Source organism: Oryx dammah, unplaced genomic scaffold, assembly GCF_014754425.2.
Source record: "Oryx dammah isolate SB20612 unplaced genomic scaffold, SCBI_Odam_1.1 HiC_scaffold_25, whole genome shotgun sequence".
NCBI classification, from domain to species: Eukaryota; Metazoa; Chordata; class Mammalia; order Artiodactyla; family Bovidae; genus Oryx; species Oryx dammah.
Genome location: NW_024070209.1, coordinates 61,149,023 through 61,165,024, shown reverse-complemented (window position 1 = coordinate 61,165,024; position 16,002 = coordinate 61,149,023). Strand labels below are relative to the sequence as shown.

General features: G+C 40.2%; 1 protein-coding gene across 1 annotated transcript in view; it reads right to left on the bottom strand.

The window, feature by feature from the left end:
* Positions 1-10,584, bottom strand: part of MDH1 (malate dehydrogenase 1) — a 24,493-nt gene extending 13,909 nt beyond the window's left edge. Inside the window, exons 1-4 of the mRNA XM_040224040.1 lie at positions 10,095-10,584; positions 5,154-5,252; positions 4,039-4,135; positions 1,466-1,641 (exon numbers count right to left, since the gene is read on the bottom strand). Coding sequence (XP_040079974.1) covers positions 1,466-1,641; positions 4,039-4,135; positions 5,154-5,252; positions 10,095-10,097 — 375 coding nt within the window. The 5' untranslated portion in view covers positions 10,098-10,584. The remainder of the gene's footprint in view (positions 1-1,465; positions 1,642-4,038; positions 4,136-5,153; positions 5,253-10,094) is intronic.
* Positions 10,585-16,002: the final 5,418 nt, after the last annotated feature.

The window sequence follows — 16,002 nt, the reverse complement described above, 5'->3', positions numbered from 1 at the left end:
ACACACACACACACACACACACACACACACACACACACAGCCTTTAGTCTTTTTTATGTCTGTCTGTGAGCAAGCTGCAGATATGATACTCCAATATCCCTAGCTACTCCAGTGTAGGTGTGTATTTCCCCCTAGAAAGACATTTTTGGCTGAGAGGCAATTAATCTGCAAGCAGCATGATAACTCCAAGCAGCCTTGTAATTTTTTTACTAAGAGACCTGGGGACTTCTCAATTTATTTCTATTATTTTCTGTTAATGATTACAGAAAATAAAAGTTAACTACTTGAAATAAAGTCTGCACAGAGCAGAAATTCAGGTGTTTATGAAGTATTATAATAGAACATTATAAATGGCAACATTAGAAAATCTTGTAAAATTTTCTTTTAGCTTTCTTTGAATTCAGGATTAGGAGAAAGAAATGTGTTAAAATCAGTAAAACCTCTAATCAGCAGAACTTTTTGCTGTGACAGTTAATTAAGTTCTAGGTAGGTAGGTAGTAGTGTTAGTCATTCAGTCGTGTCTAACTGTTTGGGATCCCATAGACAGTAGCCCACCAGGCTCCTCTATCCATGGGATTCTCCAGGCAAGAATACTGGAGTGGATTGCCATTCTCTTCTCCATAGGATCTTCCCGACCCAGAGACTGAACCCGGGACTCCTGTGTTGCAGGCAGCTTCTTTACTGTTTGAGCTACAGGGAAGACCTTCAAGTGTCTCTAGTGGTTCAGCTGGTAAAGAATCTGCCTGCAATGCGGGAGACCTGGGTTCAATCCCTGGGTTGGGAAGATCCTCTGGAGAAGACAACAGCTACCCACTCCAGTATTCTGGCTGGAGAATTCCATGAACTGTATAGACCATGGGGTCGCAAAGAGTCCGACATGACAGAGCAACTTTCAGTCCCTTAAGTTCTAGGTAACTGATACTGATTGGTAAAAGGCAGCTTTCTGTAACAGTAAGATAAATTTAAAACCAAATGGGCTGAACACCCAGAAGTCATAACTGACTCAACTCCTCAAGAGACAAGTATATCAAAATTCCTCTGGATTGAGAAAACCTGAGCACTCAGAAGCCACCACTTCCTGTCACTGAGAACAAACACAGCATATAGCCATCTTCTTTCACAACCACACACAAATCCAAATGTCTGAATAAAAAGTCCTGTACAGCTAAAAGAGCACCAGAAGGTTCTGTGCCTTTTCTACAGGTTTACAAACTAATATTAAATCTCCATGTCATAGTCATAGGCAAAATATTTTTGAGCCCCTCAGAATATAGATTTCTACACTATATGAACAAAGCCCATAAAGGGAGGGCTAATTGAGCAAAACCCTATACCTGTATTTACTGACCATTGCACAGAACTGGGGAAAAAAAGAAAGCAAATTATCTCATTTTTACTTAAATGCTGAAAGTAGATGTTTCGAATGCTGATAGTGAAAAACCGTGTAAAATATTCTTTCGGTCACCTTAACTGACTTCTTGGCATATTTGTCCAAGGCTGCACCCTGGCATTTGAAGATTTTCACATTTGCTTTGAGTAAATCTTTCCTCTCCATGCCATCCCTTCTTGGCATGGAGCCCACAAGAATGGCCACATCCAGGTCTTTGAAGGCAATCTCTTCTTTATCTGTGGCGATGACATCTGTGAACATGGCAATAAATATGCAGAGCTACTTAAACACCCAAGTCTGAGGTTTTTTCATATTGAATCTACCCAGTAACTCTTCCACTTTGCAGCAAATGTTTACTTTTACAAATCACAGTGATCAAAGTTTAAATGGCCTAAGAAAAGAAAGGCAATATATTAATTCAACAACCATAACATAAGCATAAATGTCAATACATTTATTTTGCTTATCTTATTTTCAAAACTCTGTAGCTTTCATCTTTTATTATGATGCAAGGTATAATATACCTTTCAAAGCAACATTAATTATTCACATTAATTACCACTGATAACACAAAAGAGAAGCTAACTCACCTAACCTTTAAGTTACAATTACTTTAAGTTTTAAGATATCACCCAAATTAAAATCATGCTTCTTGAGGACTTTTTTTCTGTAAGGAATAACATTGAGAGATTTATTTTGCCACAATTAATTTTAACATTTTATGTGCTGTGTTGTGCTTAGTTGCTCAGTTGTGTCCAACTCTTTGTGGCCCCATGGACTGTAGCCTGCCAGGCTCCTCTGTTCATGGGGATTCTCCAGGCAAGAATACTGAAGTGGGTCACCATGCTCTCCTCCAGGGGATCTTCCCAACCCAGGTATTGAACCCAGGTCTCCCGCATTGCAGGCATATTCAAGCCGCCAGGGAAGCCCAAACATTTTATAGATGAAGACAATGAAATTTAAAGAGATTAATTAGCTACCTGTCAAAAAGGAGTGGGACTGTCATTCAAGTCCAGATTGGTTCAGAGTTCAACCACTATGCTGTAGTCCAACAAAACATATACCACTTAATAGTTTTTGATTAAAGAGCATACAGGTGACCCTTGAACAACATAGGTTTGAACTGTGCATGTCCAGCTTATATGTGGATTTTTTTTCCCCATAGTAAATACTAAAGTAAGGTACAGTCTGAGGTTGGGTGGACCTGCAGATACAGAGGAAGTATGAACAGAGGGCCAACTATAAATTGTACTTGAATTTTCTACCGCAGGGAAGGTTGGCACCCCTAAGCCCTGAGTTGTTAAAGCATCAGCTGTATATCATGGCTCTCTTTTGCTGACTGTATTAAAAAGGCCATGACCAATACTATAGACCGGATGTATTCCCATAAAATTATGTGTTGAAACCTAATTCCCAGTGTGATGGTATTAGGAAGTAAGGCCTTTGGGAAAAGATTAGGTCATGGGTGGAGAAGCCCTCCCGAATAAGATTAGTGCCTTATAAAGGAGGCTCAGAGAGCTCCCTCACCAGTTTTGCCATGTTAGGACACAGTGAGATGTCTGTCTATAAAGCAGGAATTGCACTCTTACCAGACATCCAAGCTATTGGCTTTTTGATTACTGACTTCCCAACCTCCAGAACCATTAGAAATAATTTGTTGTTTATAAACCTATAAACTCTAAGGTATTTTTGTTATAGAACCCCAAAATACTAAGACGATCAGAATATAGTGCTGTCACTGATAAATGTTTAGATCAGAAACTTGTGTCAATCAGGCTGCTGCTGCTGCTGCTAAGTCGCTTCAGTCGTGTCCGACTCTGTGCAACCCCACAGACGGCAGCCCACTAGGCTCCTCTGTCCCTGGACTTCTCCAGGCAAGAATACTGGAGTGGGTTGCCATTTCCTTCTCCAATAATCAGGCTGCTATAAGTCCCCAAATAAGTATACATAAGAGTTCCAGTTGGAGAAAAAAATAATCCATCTTCTTCCCAGTCATGCAGCCTTATCTGCTGAACCTTTATACTCATAGCTGACCAAGGTCAAGCTGACTGTAACCTGGGTACACGACAGTCAGCAGAGGGAACTCAGCAGAGAAGGGAATAAAAAGGAAAAAGCAACATAGGAAGCTGATTTGGAAACAGTGGGTGAGGAAAAAGAACAGCTCGGACAGGGTAATGCATTCTCTTATATAACTTTGCAATCAAATGACTGAGGTGGCAGAGCAGCCCTTCCAGTGATTGCTTATTGAACAGACACATGAATTCTGAGCATGGGTTCTCTTGGGCGTCTATATATTTTTGATTTGTGTCAAGTTCTTTGAGAGTATTGATTCTTACCCTCCCTTTCCCAAAAAAGATAATGATGAAGGTAGAGCTGAAGAAAAACATTCAAATTAGTTTACAGCTTGACCTAATATTTTAATGAATCTTTCAATCAAATTTAAGACTTCTGTCTTGACATTTGTTAATTATTTATTTATTCATTCTTGGTATATATACATCTTACCAAGTTGTGGTAGTGCAAAAATAAAAAAAAACTTTTAATGAAATAATTTCTAATTGAAAGGCCAGTTAACAAAGCTCTAAAATCTACTGTTTTAAAGATATAAAATACTATAAAATCCCTTTCTCCTCCACTCCCCAGCTCACCTTTCAGGAGGGGAAGGGCACAGTCTTGCAGCTCCATCAGGACACCATCCAGGACACCCATCATGGGAGTAATATCCAACAGCACGAGAGTGATAGGCTGCCAGATAAACAGAAAGGACAGCATCTGTCAGTGTTGGTTATGTCATTTAGTCATAGAAAAAGTCCTTTCGCAGAGCTTTTGCTAATTGGTATGTATATGTGTGTAATTCCCATTAATTAATCATAATTATTTTAGGAAGTCAGGTGTCTAACAGCAGGCTACTCTAAGAAAAAGGAATGCTATAAAACCAGCAATAGTTTATGAGGAATCACCTTTACTGAATTTTAAAGGAGTACATGGAAGAAATACCAAATTGAAGTGACATGCCACAACATGCTTTTGTTGTTGATGGCTGTGTATCCAATTTTAGTTCATAGAAAGCTAAGCACAGTATCTTGCACAAAGGAAGAACTTGATATCCATGGGTAAGGACAATGGATAGATGATTATCATAGAAAAGGATTTTAGTATACATCAGACCTGCTAGAGTAAAGGGAGGTAGTGGTGCAGTTGCTAAGTCGTGTCTGACTCTTCTGATTCCAGGGACTATACCCTGCCAGGCTCCTCTGTCTGTGGGATTTTTCAGACAAGAATATTGGAGTGGGCTGCCATTTCTTTCTCCAAGGGATCTTCCCGACCCAGGGATTGAACCCAGGTCTCCTCCACTGAAGGCAGATTCTTTACTGACTGAGCTACCAGGGAATAGAGGGTACCTGCTTCAAACTGGGAAACTGATTTGCCTGTTTAACTCCTCTGAGTCTAAAGACCATTTATGAACCACAAAGTGCTGATTCAGCAACTTTTCTCCCATATGACTCTCCGTAACAGTTACTGTCATTATGACATTTGCTGGCAGCGCCAAGTCAACGTAACAGAACATGGAAAAGTTATAATTTGCAAAGCATTTTCAGTGCCCAGAGGGGTGCATGGAACCTGCCAGATTCCATTTATAGCTGTGTGTCTCGGGCATTTATTGGGATTATTCATTCCTTTAAAAATTTATTTGCAAGTAAATAGAAGGTTTTATTGAAAATGTTCTTACTTTTACTTAGGATTTATTGACACTTGCCCCTACCTGGTCTTTACCGAAGACAGATCCATTTCCAATACTGTATAGTAGTGAATATGCAATTTGACCAGCTGCTCCAGTCACAAGAACTCGGATTGGTTCAGACTGTAATAAAAGAGACCCATTAACATCTTATTAAAAAAAGGCTACTGTACCCTAAAGAAGTTCAATATTTTTCTCTATAGTAAGACAACCACATACTTTAAAAGCTAATGCAAAATTTTAAAGACCATTTGCATCTGGCTTAGTAGAAGATATTCCAGACTTGTCTCAGTAAACACAGCATGCACAAAGCAACCGAGTGACTTCTGGGACATTTATGTGGTGTTTGTTAACTCTCCCTGCTATCTTCGATTTACTTACAAAATCTTATCCATCTCTTTTAGGATATTTAACCACTAAAAATAGTCCTAACAATTTTGATGTGCATTATATGATGATACAAACCCCAGTGGCCACTAGAACCTTACAAATCCTCTCTGCAAATCCCCCACTCCCTTCAGTTCACAAGAACCCTTCACACCAGGAAGAGGAACAGAGGTTAAAACTTTCCATTTACAAGGAACCAGAAAGTTTATTAATCATGATTCAAGTCCTTGGGGAAAGAAAAATGAGTCTGTACTTTTTATTTAAGAAGAAAAAAAGAAAAAAGGTGGATTAAAATACATTTTATCTGGATTATAATCTGGATTGTAATAAATTTTAGCATTAAGTCACAAACAACAGTAGCAACAGGTAGTCACAGCTGACAACCTGATACCAAGGGAGAATTAATATTAAAGGGGAGGGAGAGGAAAAAGTACAAAGAACATATAATGGAAGTCATAGACCTTGAGACAAAATCTGAACATATGGATGAAAAGTATATATATCTCGTTCAGAGTGATGACCCTGAGTTTTTAGAAATAAGTTAAATTAACCTCAGAGAATTAAAGGAGAGAAATATTTCTGTCAGAAGGAGTTGAACAAAAATCCCGGGAAACTTAAATGGGTAAGTTTAGATGGAAAAATTCAGTCAAGGGGACTGTTCTTTTCTCGGACAACGCTGGGTGGATGTCCTTCCACTCTGTAGGTGGCACATGTGTCACCACAATTGTCACCCACATGAGAGAAGTGGCTGAGCTGACTGGAGACAGAAGCATTAGGTTTCTTTGTATTAAGAATTCCCTCTTCAAGAGGGGTCAGCTCTTAGCAGTTTGGTATCTATAGAATTCAGACCGGGGGGTGGGGCAGGGGGGAGACCTCTCAGGACAATGTCAATGTTGTGAGAAATGAATCTGAACACTGCAGACTATGTATGTGTTTCTTCCTCAGAGATGCCCAGAGTGAGTAGAAAAAAAGGGAAAAAACTATGGAGTTTCTTCCTGACCTTCTGGGTCTTTTCCCCATACTTTTCACCAACTTCCCCCATGCTTTCATATCTAAATAAACAAAATATGATAATTCCTCAAATAATCCAGTTTAAAACAATACATATTTATGTTCCCAATAGGCTTTAGGTTTATAAAGAACACTATGTGCTATTCTATATATTTACTTTCTATCACACAGCCTTTACATGTTTTAAATTCTGTCATTTCCCTCTCTTTCCTTAAGTGTAGTACATGATAGTAGAAATGATTGCGTCTCCCTCTTTAGAATGCAAGCTCTTTAAGGATAGGGGCTTTGTCTATTTTATTTACTGTTGTATCCCAGCTGCCTAGAACAATGCCTGGCATGTAGGTTAGAGCTCATCAAACATTTGCTGAAGGAGTAGCTGGATCTTGGAAAATTACTATCAAAACCTTGGGAATGTAAAAGAATTGTTTGGAGGCAAACCCAACATGCTTTAAAGAACTGTTTTACATATTTGCACTGAGAAGCTTGGAAATAGTGACAATAGTTCCAGGTATGGTTAGCAAAATTATTTAGCTCAGTAGTTCTAATCAAAGTCTTTTATTATGTACCTTGTACATAATACATGCCAGAGAATCCATTAGTGAACCATATGTAAGAAACAAGAGAATAAGGCAATTTTTTAAGAGGCTAGAGATGCATAGAGTTGATGAAGAGATGGGCCGCTACAGCCAGACTCTGGTTCAAATCTCGATTCCTCAACTCAGCTGTATGTCCTTAGGCAAGTTACTGTATTGTTTCTCTAAGGTTGAGATGGAGTTAATAGCAGCTACCTAACAAGGCAGTAAGGACTGAGACAGTGAACACACGAAGTAGTAAGACTAGAATGTGGCAAGCACTCTAATAATAGGTCTCTGTCACCATAGATATTCCCTCTAAGGACTCTTGTAGCTTATGTTTATTTTCCACTACCCTTTGGAACTCCTGTGAGAATAGTCTGCCTTTCACTCAAATTTGCACTCCCATATAGCATTCAAAAAGGATATGTTGAATGAAGGAAAGCAAGGGTTAAGAGAAATATGAACACATGCTACTTCAATGAAAGCAACCTAGGATAAGAAATGAGGGTAAAGTGACTACTACTACTACATATAAAACTTAATCTCCCAGAAAGCAGGTAGATGGTTAGAATAATGCAGTCAATTTTAGGCATTAATTTTAGCTACTAAAAAAAAAAAAAAAAAAGGTTTCCAAGTATCACAGTCCCTAGTAAGGGATTGTGGGCAACTAATAAATAGCCATTAATCCTGTCTCAGCAGTTTCCCTCCTGTGTATCACTGAGCAAATTATTTTCATAGGTAGGTAATTCCATCTCATCATAAGTAGTATGAAGCCTACTGTCTGAATCTCTGATGATGAAACAGAAAAGAAAGCGCAGTATTTTGTTCTGCCTGCTCTTTGCATCATTGCAGTTGAAAAGCAGGAGGGTGGGAGATTCCCACTGATTTTTCACAATATTACAGTGCGAAGAGAGGTTACTATTCTTTGCTTAGATATCTGGGCAGTCTGCCAGCATTCAAAGAAGGAATGTCTTTGCTCTTGGCAGGGTATTAATGACCTTCCTGCCAATGTGGGCTCTGTCCTGCGCATGTGTTCAAGTCTTTCGTTTGTAAAGTTTGAATTTAAGTGTTCCTTCTGTTATTCTATGGAAAGATCCATATATTCCATTTTTACTTTCTTATTTATACGTTTCTATAATATAAAAGACACATAAACAGTATTCAGATTCTTTCATACAGTTTATTCTTGCTATCATTCCCAATGGACACAGGAAAGAATCCCCTCCTTTAAAAAAAAAAAAAAAAAACAAACACAAAAACCTGATTTTTAACAGCTTACACAAGATGGGTCTTTTCTAACGCAGTGATTGTTTACACAGCCTCCTGAGGAGGCAAGGCGAATGAGTCATCTGAGAATTTGCTGTCAAGTTTCAGCAAACTGACAGGAGGATTCTTCCTCATGGACATTATTTGGTGCTCCAGTGACCTTCCAGGGGTCAGGCCTGCTTTGATCTACTATGCAGAAAAACAAAGAAAGAATGGGGGCCCAGGATCTTTGTGTGACCTTGGGAAAATCATTTGACCTAACCATGTTTTTGAAGATTAGAGGAAATAATTTCCAAATTCCCTTCCAATTCTAGAAATATAATATTCTCACTGTAAAACCGTCAAGTAATATAAATGCTGATATATAGTTTAGCTTGCATTTGCAGTATGAACTTGCATCTTCATCCAGAACTTCAGCAACTAAAAATAAAATTTCAGAATGACTTACCTGTGTAAATGACAAAATATGGTAAAATGGAAAGAGTGTGAGATCCTTGGAAGCAAATCTGTGTGACCTTGAGAAAATCACATTCGCTTTGGGTTTCAGTAAACTCAATTTTAAGATGGTCAAGATGTTTTTTAAAAGGTTCCATCCAGTTTTAAAATTATGAAGTCTGAGGTTCTCTAATAAGTACCTCTGCTTTCTTGCTAAGATTATTAGGTCAGAAACCACTGAATCCATCGTTCAAATGACTAATTATGTTATCTGACAAAATAAGTAGGGAACCTAGGTTTATCTCTGAAAACTGGAAGCTGTTGCCACTGGCTCCTTTTCAAAAGGTGGAGGGAGTTATCCCCTTGCCCTTAAAACACATCTTTTCAGGTTCTGGAAATGTTCCAATTCCTTCAAATATTTCCCCATTCATTTTAGTATTTTGAAATAATGGAGGAAAACCATTCTCAACTATAAACACAAGTACTGAAGCAATTTCTCTCAGGTTATCAAATGTCACCTTCAACGAGCATGCTGATTATTCATACGTCAGAGTTCCCTCACCCCCACCCCTTTCCTTCTCCCTTTCAACAGAGACAAGATATGGAGATCTTCAAGACAAGATGATTACATTGTGTAACATTTAAAAGTGCTGGTTCTACAATTCGTAACATACAGATTAGTAAAAAACACCGGCACAAATTATCTGTCTAGGGGCGCCGTCACTGTAACATGTACTGGCATAGAAGGAGATCAATGAACAGGTTTTAAATCACATTTCTTGAAATTAGACATGGCGGAAACACTTCTCCCGAAAAGGCAGACTGTAATCCCGAGCATCTGGTAAGCACTACCTTTTCATTGAGGGCCTTCTGCTTTCAAAAGCTTTGTGACAAAAGCCCTTAAAAACACCGTGGACTTAAGAGGAGAAAAGAGGTTAAGATCCAACACTCCGCATTTCAAACCTTATCGGCCTTACCAATCCCCCAGAGGGTGCTTGGGAGAAATCCCCCAGCGTCGTATTTTGTACCCTCAACATGCAGAAGGGCTGAGATGTCCCCTCTCCAAGGACAGTGATTTCTCTAAAGTCCTTCTGAGAACCTCGGTTGGAAATAAACTCTTTCCCAATAACTAGGTCACTGCGACAGTCTCCAGAAGATGAATCGAGACTTTCCAAAGGGCGCGAAGGACAATCCCTTGGACAGCCTTCCCCCAACAGTCCTTCAAGCGAAAGAAACGCCACAGAGGGGCGCGAAGGCCGTAGGTGGGCAGCATGCAGGGGCCCACACTCACCATGATTGGGAAGAGCGCGGACACTTTCTGCACTTGCCGAATGAGCCTCAGGCAGTCGGGTCACCTCTATCGTGGGACCGACTCGGAAAGGGCGAGCGGTGTTAGAAAAGAAAAAACTCGGCTCCCGACCGCGGGGCCCTCTGGGAACTGTAGTTTACGCTGCCCTGATTCTGGTGCAATCTCCAATGCAATTCCTTCAAGTGTTAGAACTACACTTCCCGAGCTCAGAGGGTCTTCTCATGCTCTGCTCCCTGCGCTCTTCCCCGATTGCAAAGTAGTCCCCGAGGGCGGGCCGTTGTGATTGGAGGATTGCGACAAGCGGATGATTTGGGCTCCACAGAAAAGGACCTGCCGGATGGCGCCCAGCAATTGGCGGGAGGGGAGGCGCGTGTACTCGAGGGAGGAGAGACGGACCCCTTAACTACAACACCCTCCCCACCGCTACGGAGACTTTATCCTCCCCGCAAGGGTAAATGTGGGAGGTAAAGAGATCTTCCGCTGCGTAAAGCTGGGTCAACCCGGAAATAAAATCTTTTAAAAAACTCTTCACAATCTGCAGGGGCGGGAGGAATGTGACTAGTTGGGAAGGCTGGACGGCTTCGGAGGTTGCTAAGCGACGAGGCGGGAGAGCGCGCGCACGCTGGAGCCGCTGAAGAGTTCATAAGGGATGCGTGGTGCGGCATCTCCGAGACCGAAAGGATGCAGCGAGAGCGCCGCGTCGTCCAGTGTCCTTCTTCTCTAACCAGAAGACCCTCGCTCTCGTAGTGTACCGTGGCGTGGTGAGGGGTTTGCGGGGACGCCCTGTCAGAGGCGGCTGGGGGCTGCGGATCTTCCCCACTCAGGAGACAGGTGAGTCCCAGCCGGAGGCTAGACCCTAGGGTCTGATTTGCGGTTGTGCGCCGTCTCGCGTTGCCTTTATGGACCCAGGTACAGCTCTTCTGCTCGTCAGTACCTCTTTCCGCGCCCTGTTAGGGAGAAGGTATTGTGAAGGGCCCTGAAGTTCGTGCCATGCCCCTGCTGTAAGATATAGCTTTTTTCAAGATACGTGAAAAATATTGAGCTTCTGCTTTGTGGGAAATGAGCCCGTCCCTTCCTGGTGTGCAGTCTTAACTTTTTCTCTTAAGTCCTCCGGGAATGTTGTTACTTTTGTCCGTTCTATTTTGGGAACTCGATGCTCTTTAAACCATCTTGAGCTTTAAATTATGCAAAACCTGCATTTCTAAGGAAAGCGTGGCAGCTGAATGGGAAACTCTGATTGTTAATTGGGGGTCTCAGCTGGTAAAAACTTAAAGAGGTTTTCGTTTGAAGTTAATGCTGCCCAAGAAAATTGTGCTCTCTGAAAGCTTGTTGCATGTGGTATTAAAATGTAATGCTCTAGAATAACATGTGTGTGAAATAAATATCAATATTAGATAACATTGGTGTAACTTCTGGTTGCATTGCTAATTAAATGCCAAGAGCTATCTTTTAATTTTACTCTGTTCAGTGGTAATTGAATGCAAGTGGTATGTTTCAGTTTTTCTTTCCTCAGTTTTGGAGGGTTTGCTATTATGGAAAAGAAATAGAATCTTACTTTCTAATTGGAGCTATCAGTAGTGTTTATCATAGCTTAATGACTCTCTTTCTTAAGTAACTATTCACCTGGTTTTCAGGCTATTTCCTGGTTTTCTCTGTCATTGGTTACTCCTTCTCAGTGTTCTTTGCGAGTTCTTTTTCCGCCTCTGATCTCTTAACCTTGGAGTACCTGTATTCTGTCTGCACTTAATTCCTTAGTGATCTAATTCATGAATTGCTAGTTTGAAAATGCCACCTCTGTGTCAGACATTCTCAAGTTTGTGTCTAGTCCTGAATTCCAGACCCCAGTCTCTGCTGTCTTGTTATTTGTTTTTAGAGAACTTGAGTTTCTAATATGCATCATTTTCACTATTCTACAGTGTTTTCTACTGAGCAATTGTATGTAGAAGTAAAACACTACATCCTTTGGTACTGATAATAATAATAATATGACCTATAATATCTCCAGTTCTAAGATGTTGGTTATGGATGGGATTATGAGGTTTCAAATAGTAGAGTAGTGGAGAGTATGGATTGGTTAAATGAAGACTGTTGTAATAAACTGGCCAGGAGAGCATAGAGCAAGAATTTTAGGGTGTGGCATTCTGTTAGGCGCTAGGGATCCAGATATTAGTAATAGACAGTTGCTGCCTTTTTAGAGCTCCCAGTTTAGCAGGGAACACAGATGTGTAAACCAATAATGATACCATGGTGTGACCTGGTTAGTAGTAGTTACGTAGCAAGTTAGTAACTCTGGGTTGCCACAGTTTCACAAAAGAAGCGCTGTCTGAATGAGAACAAACAGATGTTTCTTCCAGGCAGCTAGGGTTGAGGAGGTAGAACCACATTTGCAGCATTGCAGGTAGTGTTTTGGCATTTAACATCTTGCAAACATGAATACCTACAAGACCTTCTAGAACTAATACCCAAAAAAGATGTCCTGTTCATTATAGGGGACTGGAATGCAAAAGTAGGAAGTCAAGGAACACCTGGAGTAACAGGCAAATTTGACCTTGGAATACAAAATGTGAAGCAGGGCAAAGGCTAACAGTTTTGCCAAGAAAACCTACTGGTCATAACAAACACCCTCTTCCAACAACTGACGAGAAGACTCTACACATGGACATCACCAGATGGTATATACTGAAGTCAGATTGATTATATTCTTTGCAGCCAAAGACGGAGAAGCTCTATACAGTCAGCAGAAATAAGACCAGGAGCTGACTGTGGCTCAGATCATGACCTTACTTTATTGCCAAATTCAGACTTAAATTGAAGAACATGGGGAAAACCACTAGACCATTCAGGTATGATCTAAATCTAATCCCTTATGATTATACAGTGGAAGTGAGAAATGGATTTAAGGGAATAAATCTGATAGAGTGCCTGAAGAACTGTGGATAAAGTTCGTGACATTGTACAGGAGACAGGGATCAAGACCATCCCTAAGAAAAAGAAATGCAAAAAGGGAAAATGGTTGTCTGAGGAGGCCTTACAAATAGCTGAGAAAAGAAGAGAAGCTAAAGGCAAAGATGAAAAAGGAAAGATATACCCATTTGAATGCAGAGTTCCAAAGAATAGCAAGGAGAGATAAGAAAGCCTCCCTCAGTGATCAATGCAAAGAAACAGAGGAAAACAATAGAATGGGAAAGACTAGAGATCTCTTCAGAAGATTAGAGATACAAAGGAACAATTTTGCAAAGATGAGCATAATAAAGGACAGAAACGGTATGGACCTAACAGAAGCAGAAGATATTAAGAAGAGGTGTCAAGAATACACAAAAGAACTATATGAAAAGACCTTTATGACCCAGATAACCATGATGGTGTGATCACTCAGCTAGAGCCAGATATCCTGAAATACGAAGTCAAGTGGGCCTTAGGAAGCATCACTATGAACAAAGCTAGTGGAGGTGATGGAATTCCATTTGAGCTATTTCAAATCCTAAAAGATGATGCTGTGAAAGTGCTGCACTCAATATGCCAGCACATTTGGAAAATTCAGCAGAGACCACAGGACTGGAAAAGGTCAGCCTTCATTCCAATTCCAAAGAAAGGCAATCTCAAGGAATGTCCAAACTACTGCACAATTACACTCATTTCACATGCTAGCAAAGTGATGCTCAAAATTCTCCAAGCCAGGCTTCATCAATACTTGAACCATGAACCTCCAGTTGTTCAAGCTGGATTTAGAAAGGGCAGAGGAACCAGAGATCAAATAGCAAAAAGCTGTTGGATCATCGAAAAAGCAAGAAAGTTCCAGAACAAAATCAATTTCTGCTTTATTGACTGTGCCAAAGCCTTTGACTGTGTGGATCACAACAAACTGGAAAATTCTGAAAGAGATGGGAATACCAGACCACCTGACCTGCCTCTTGAGAACCTATATGCAGGTCAGGAAGCAACAGTTAGAACTGGACATGGAACAACAGACTGGTTCCAAATAGGAAAAGGAGTATGTCAAGGCTGTATATTGTCACCCTGCTTATTTAACTTCTATGCAGAGTACATCATGTGAAATGCCAGACTGGATGAAGCACAAGCCAGAATCAAGATTGCCAGGAGAAATATCAATAACCTCAGGTACTCAGATGACACCACCCTTATGGCAGAAAGCAAGGAAGAACTAAAGAGCCTCTTGACGAAAGTAAAAGAGGAGAGTGAAAAAGTTGGCTTAAACCTCAACATTCAGAAAGCTAAGATCATGGCATCTGGTCCCATCACGTCATGACAAATAGATGGGGAAACAATGGAAACAGTGTGAGACTTTATTTTGGGGGGCTCCAAAATGACTGCAGAAGGTGACTGTAGTCATGAAATTAAAAGATGCTTGCTCCTTTGAAGAAAAGCTATGACCAACCTAGACATTATATTAAAAAACAGAGACATTACTTTGCCAACAAAGGTACGTCTAGTGAAAGCTACGGTTTTTCCAGTAGTCATGTATGGATGTGAGAAGTGAACTATAAAGAAAGCTGAGCGCCAAAGAATTGATGCTTTTGAACTGTGGTGTTGGAGAAGACTCTTGAGAGTCCCTTGGATTGCAAGGAGATTTAACCAGTCAATCCTAAAGGAAATCAGTCCTGAATATTCATTGGAAGGACTGATATTGAAGCTGAAATTTCAATACTTTGGCCGCCTGATGCTAAGTGCTGACTCATTGGAAAAGACCCTGATGCTGGACAAGATTGAAGGTAGGAGGAGAAGGGGATGACAGAGGATGAGGTCGTTGGATGGCATCACTGACTCGATGGACATGAATTTGAGCAGGCTCCAGGAGTTGATGATGGACCCGGAAACCTGGCGTCCTGCAGTCCATGGGATTGCAAAGAGTCGGACATGACTGAGCGACTGAACTGATTGAAACGTGTGTTAAGGCTCTGATTTTTAACAAACTAAGCCTGGAATTGTGTTGTTATTTGGCTATTATATTCAAATTAATTAAAAATTAAATAAAATTAGTGCCCAAGCATTCCCTTTTCTCTGTATCCTCACCAACACATGTTATTTGTTGTTTTCTTGATAATAACCATTTGAACAGGTGTGAATTTGTATCCCATTGTGGTTTCGATTTGTGTTTCCTTGATAATTAAGCATCTTTTCATGTGTCTTTTGGCCATCTGTACATCTTCTTTGAAAAAATTTCAATTCAGGTCCTCTGTCCATTTTTTAATTGAGTTGTTTCCATTTTTTAAGTTGAGTTATATGAGTTTTTATATATTTTTGATATTGACTTTATTGGACATATATTTGCAAATATCTTCTCATTTTTGGTAGGCTGCCTTTTTGTATTTTTGATGGTTTCCTTTGCTGTGCAAAAGCTTTTCAGTTGATGTAGTCTCATTTGTTTATTTTTCTTTTGTTTCCCTTGCATGAGGGGACTTAACCAAAAAATATTGCTAAGCTGTCTTGGTGGGATTGTAAATAGGTGCAGGCCCTATGGAAAACAGCGCTGAGGTACTTTAAGAAAATAATAGAGCTGCCATATGATCCAGCAGTTTCACTTCTGGGCGTTTCCCTAAAGAAAACAGAAAAACCAATTCAAAAAGGTATATGCCCTCCAAGGTTCATTGCAGCATTATTTACAGTAGTCAAGGTATGAAAGCAACCTAAGGGTCCAGTGGCAGACTAATGGGAAAAGAAAATGTGATAAGTGAATAATACTTAGCCATAAAAAAGATAGATCTTGATAATTCTGTCAATACAGATTGATCTAGAGAGTATTGTACTCAGTCCATAAGTCAGAGAAGGACAAATACCCCATGCTTTCACTTATACATGGAATCTAAACAGCAAAACAAATGAAACAGAGAGAGAACAAACAGGTAGTTTCCAAAAGGGAGGGGATAGACAG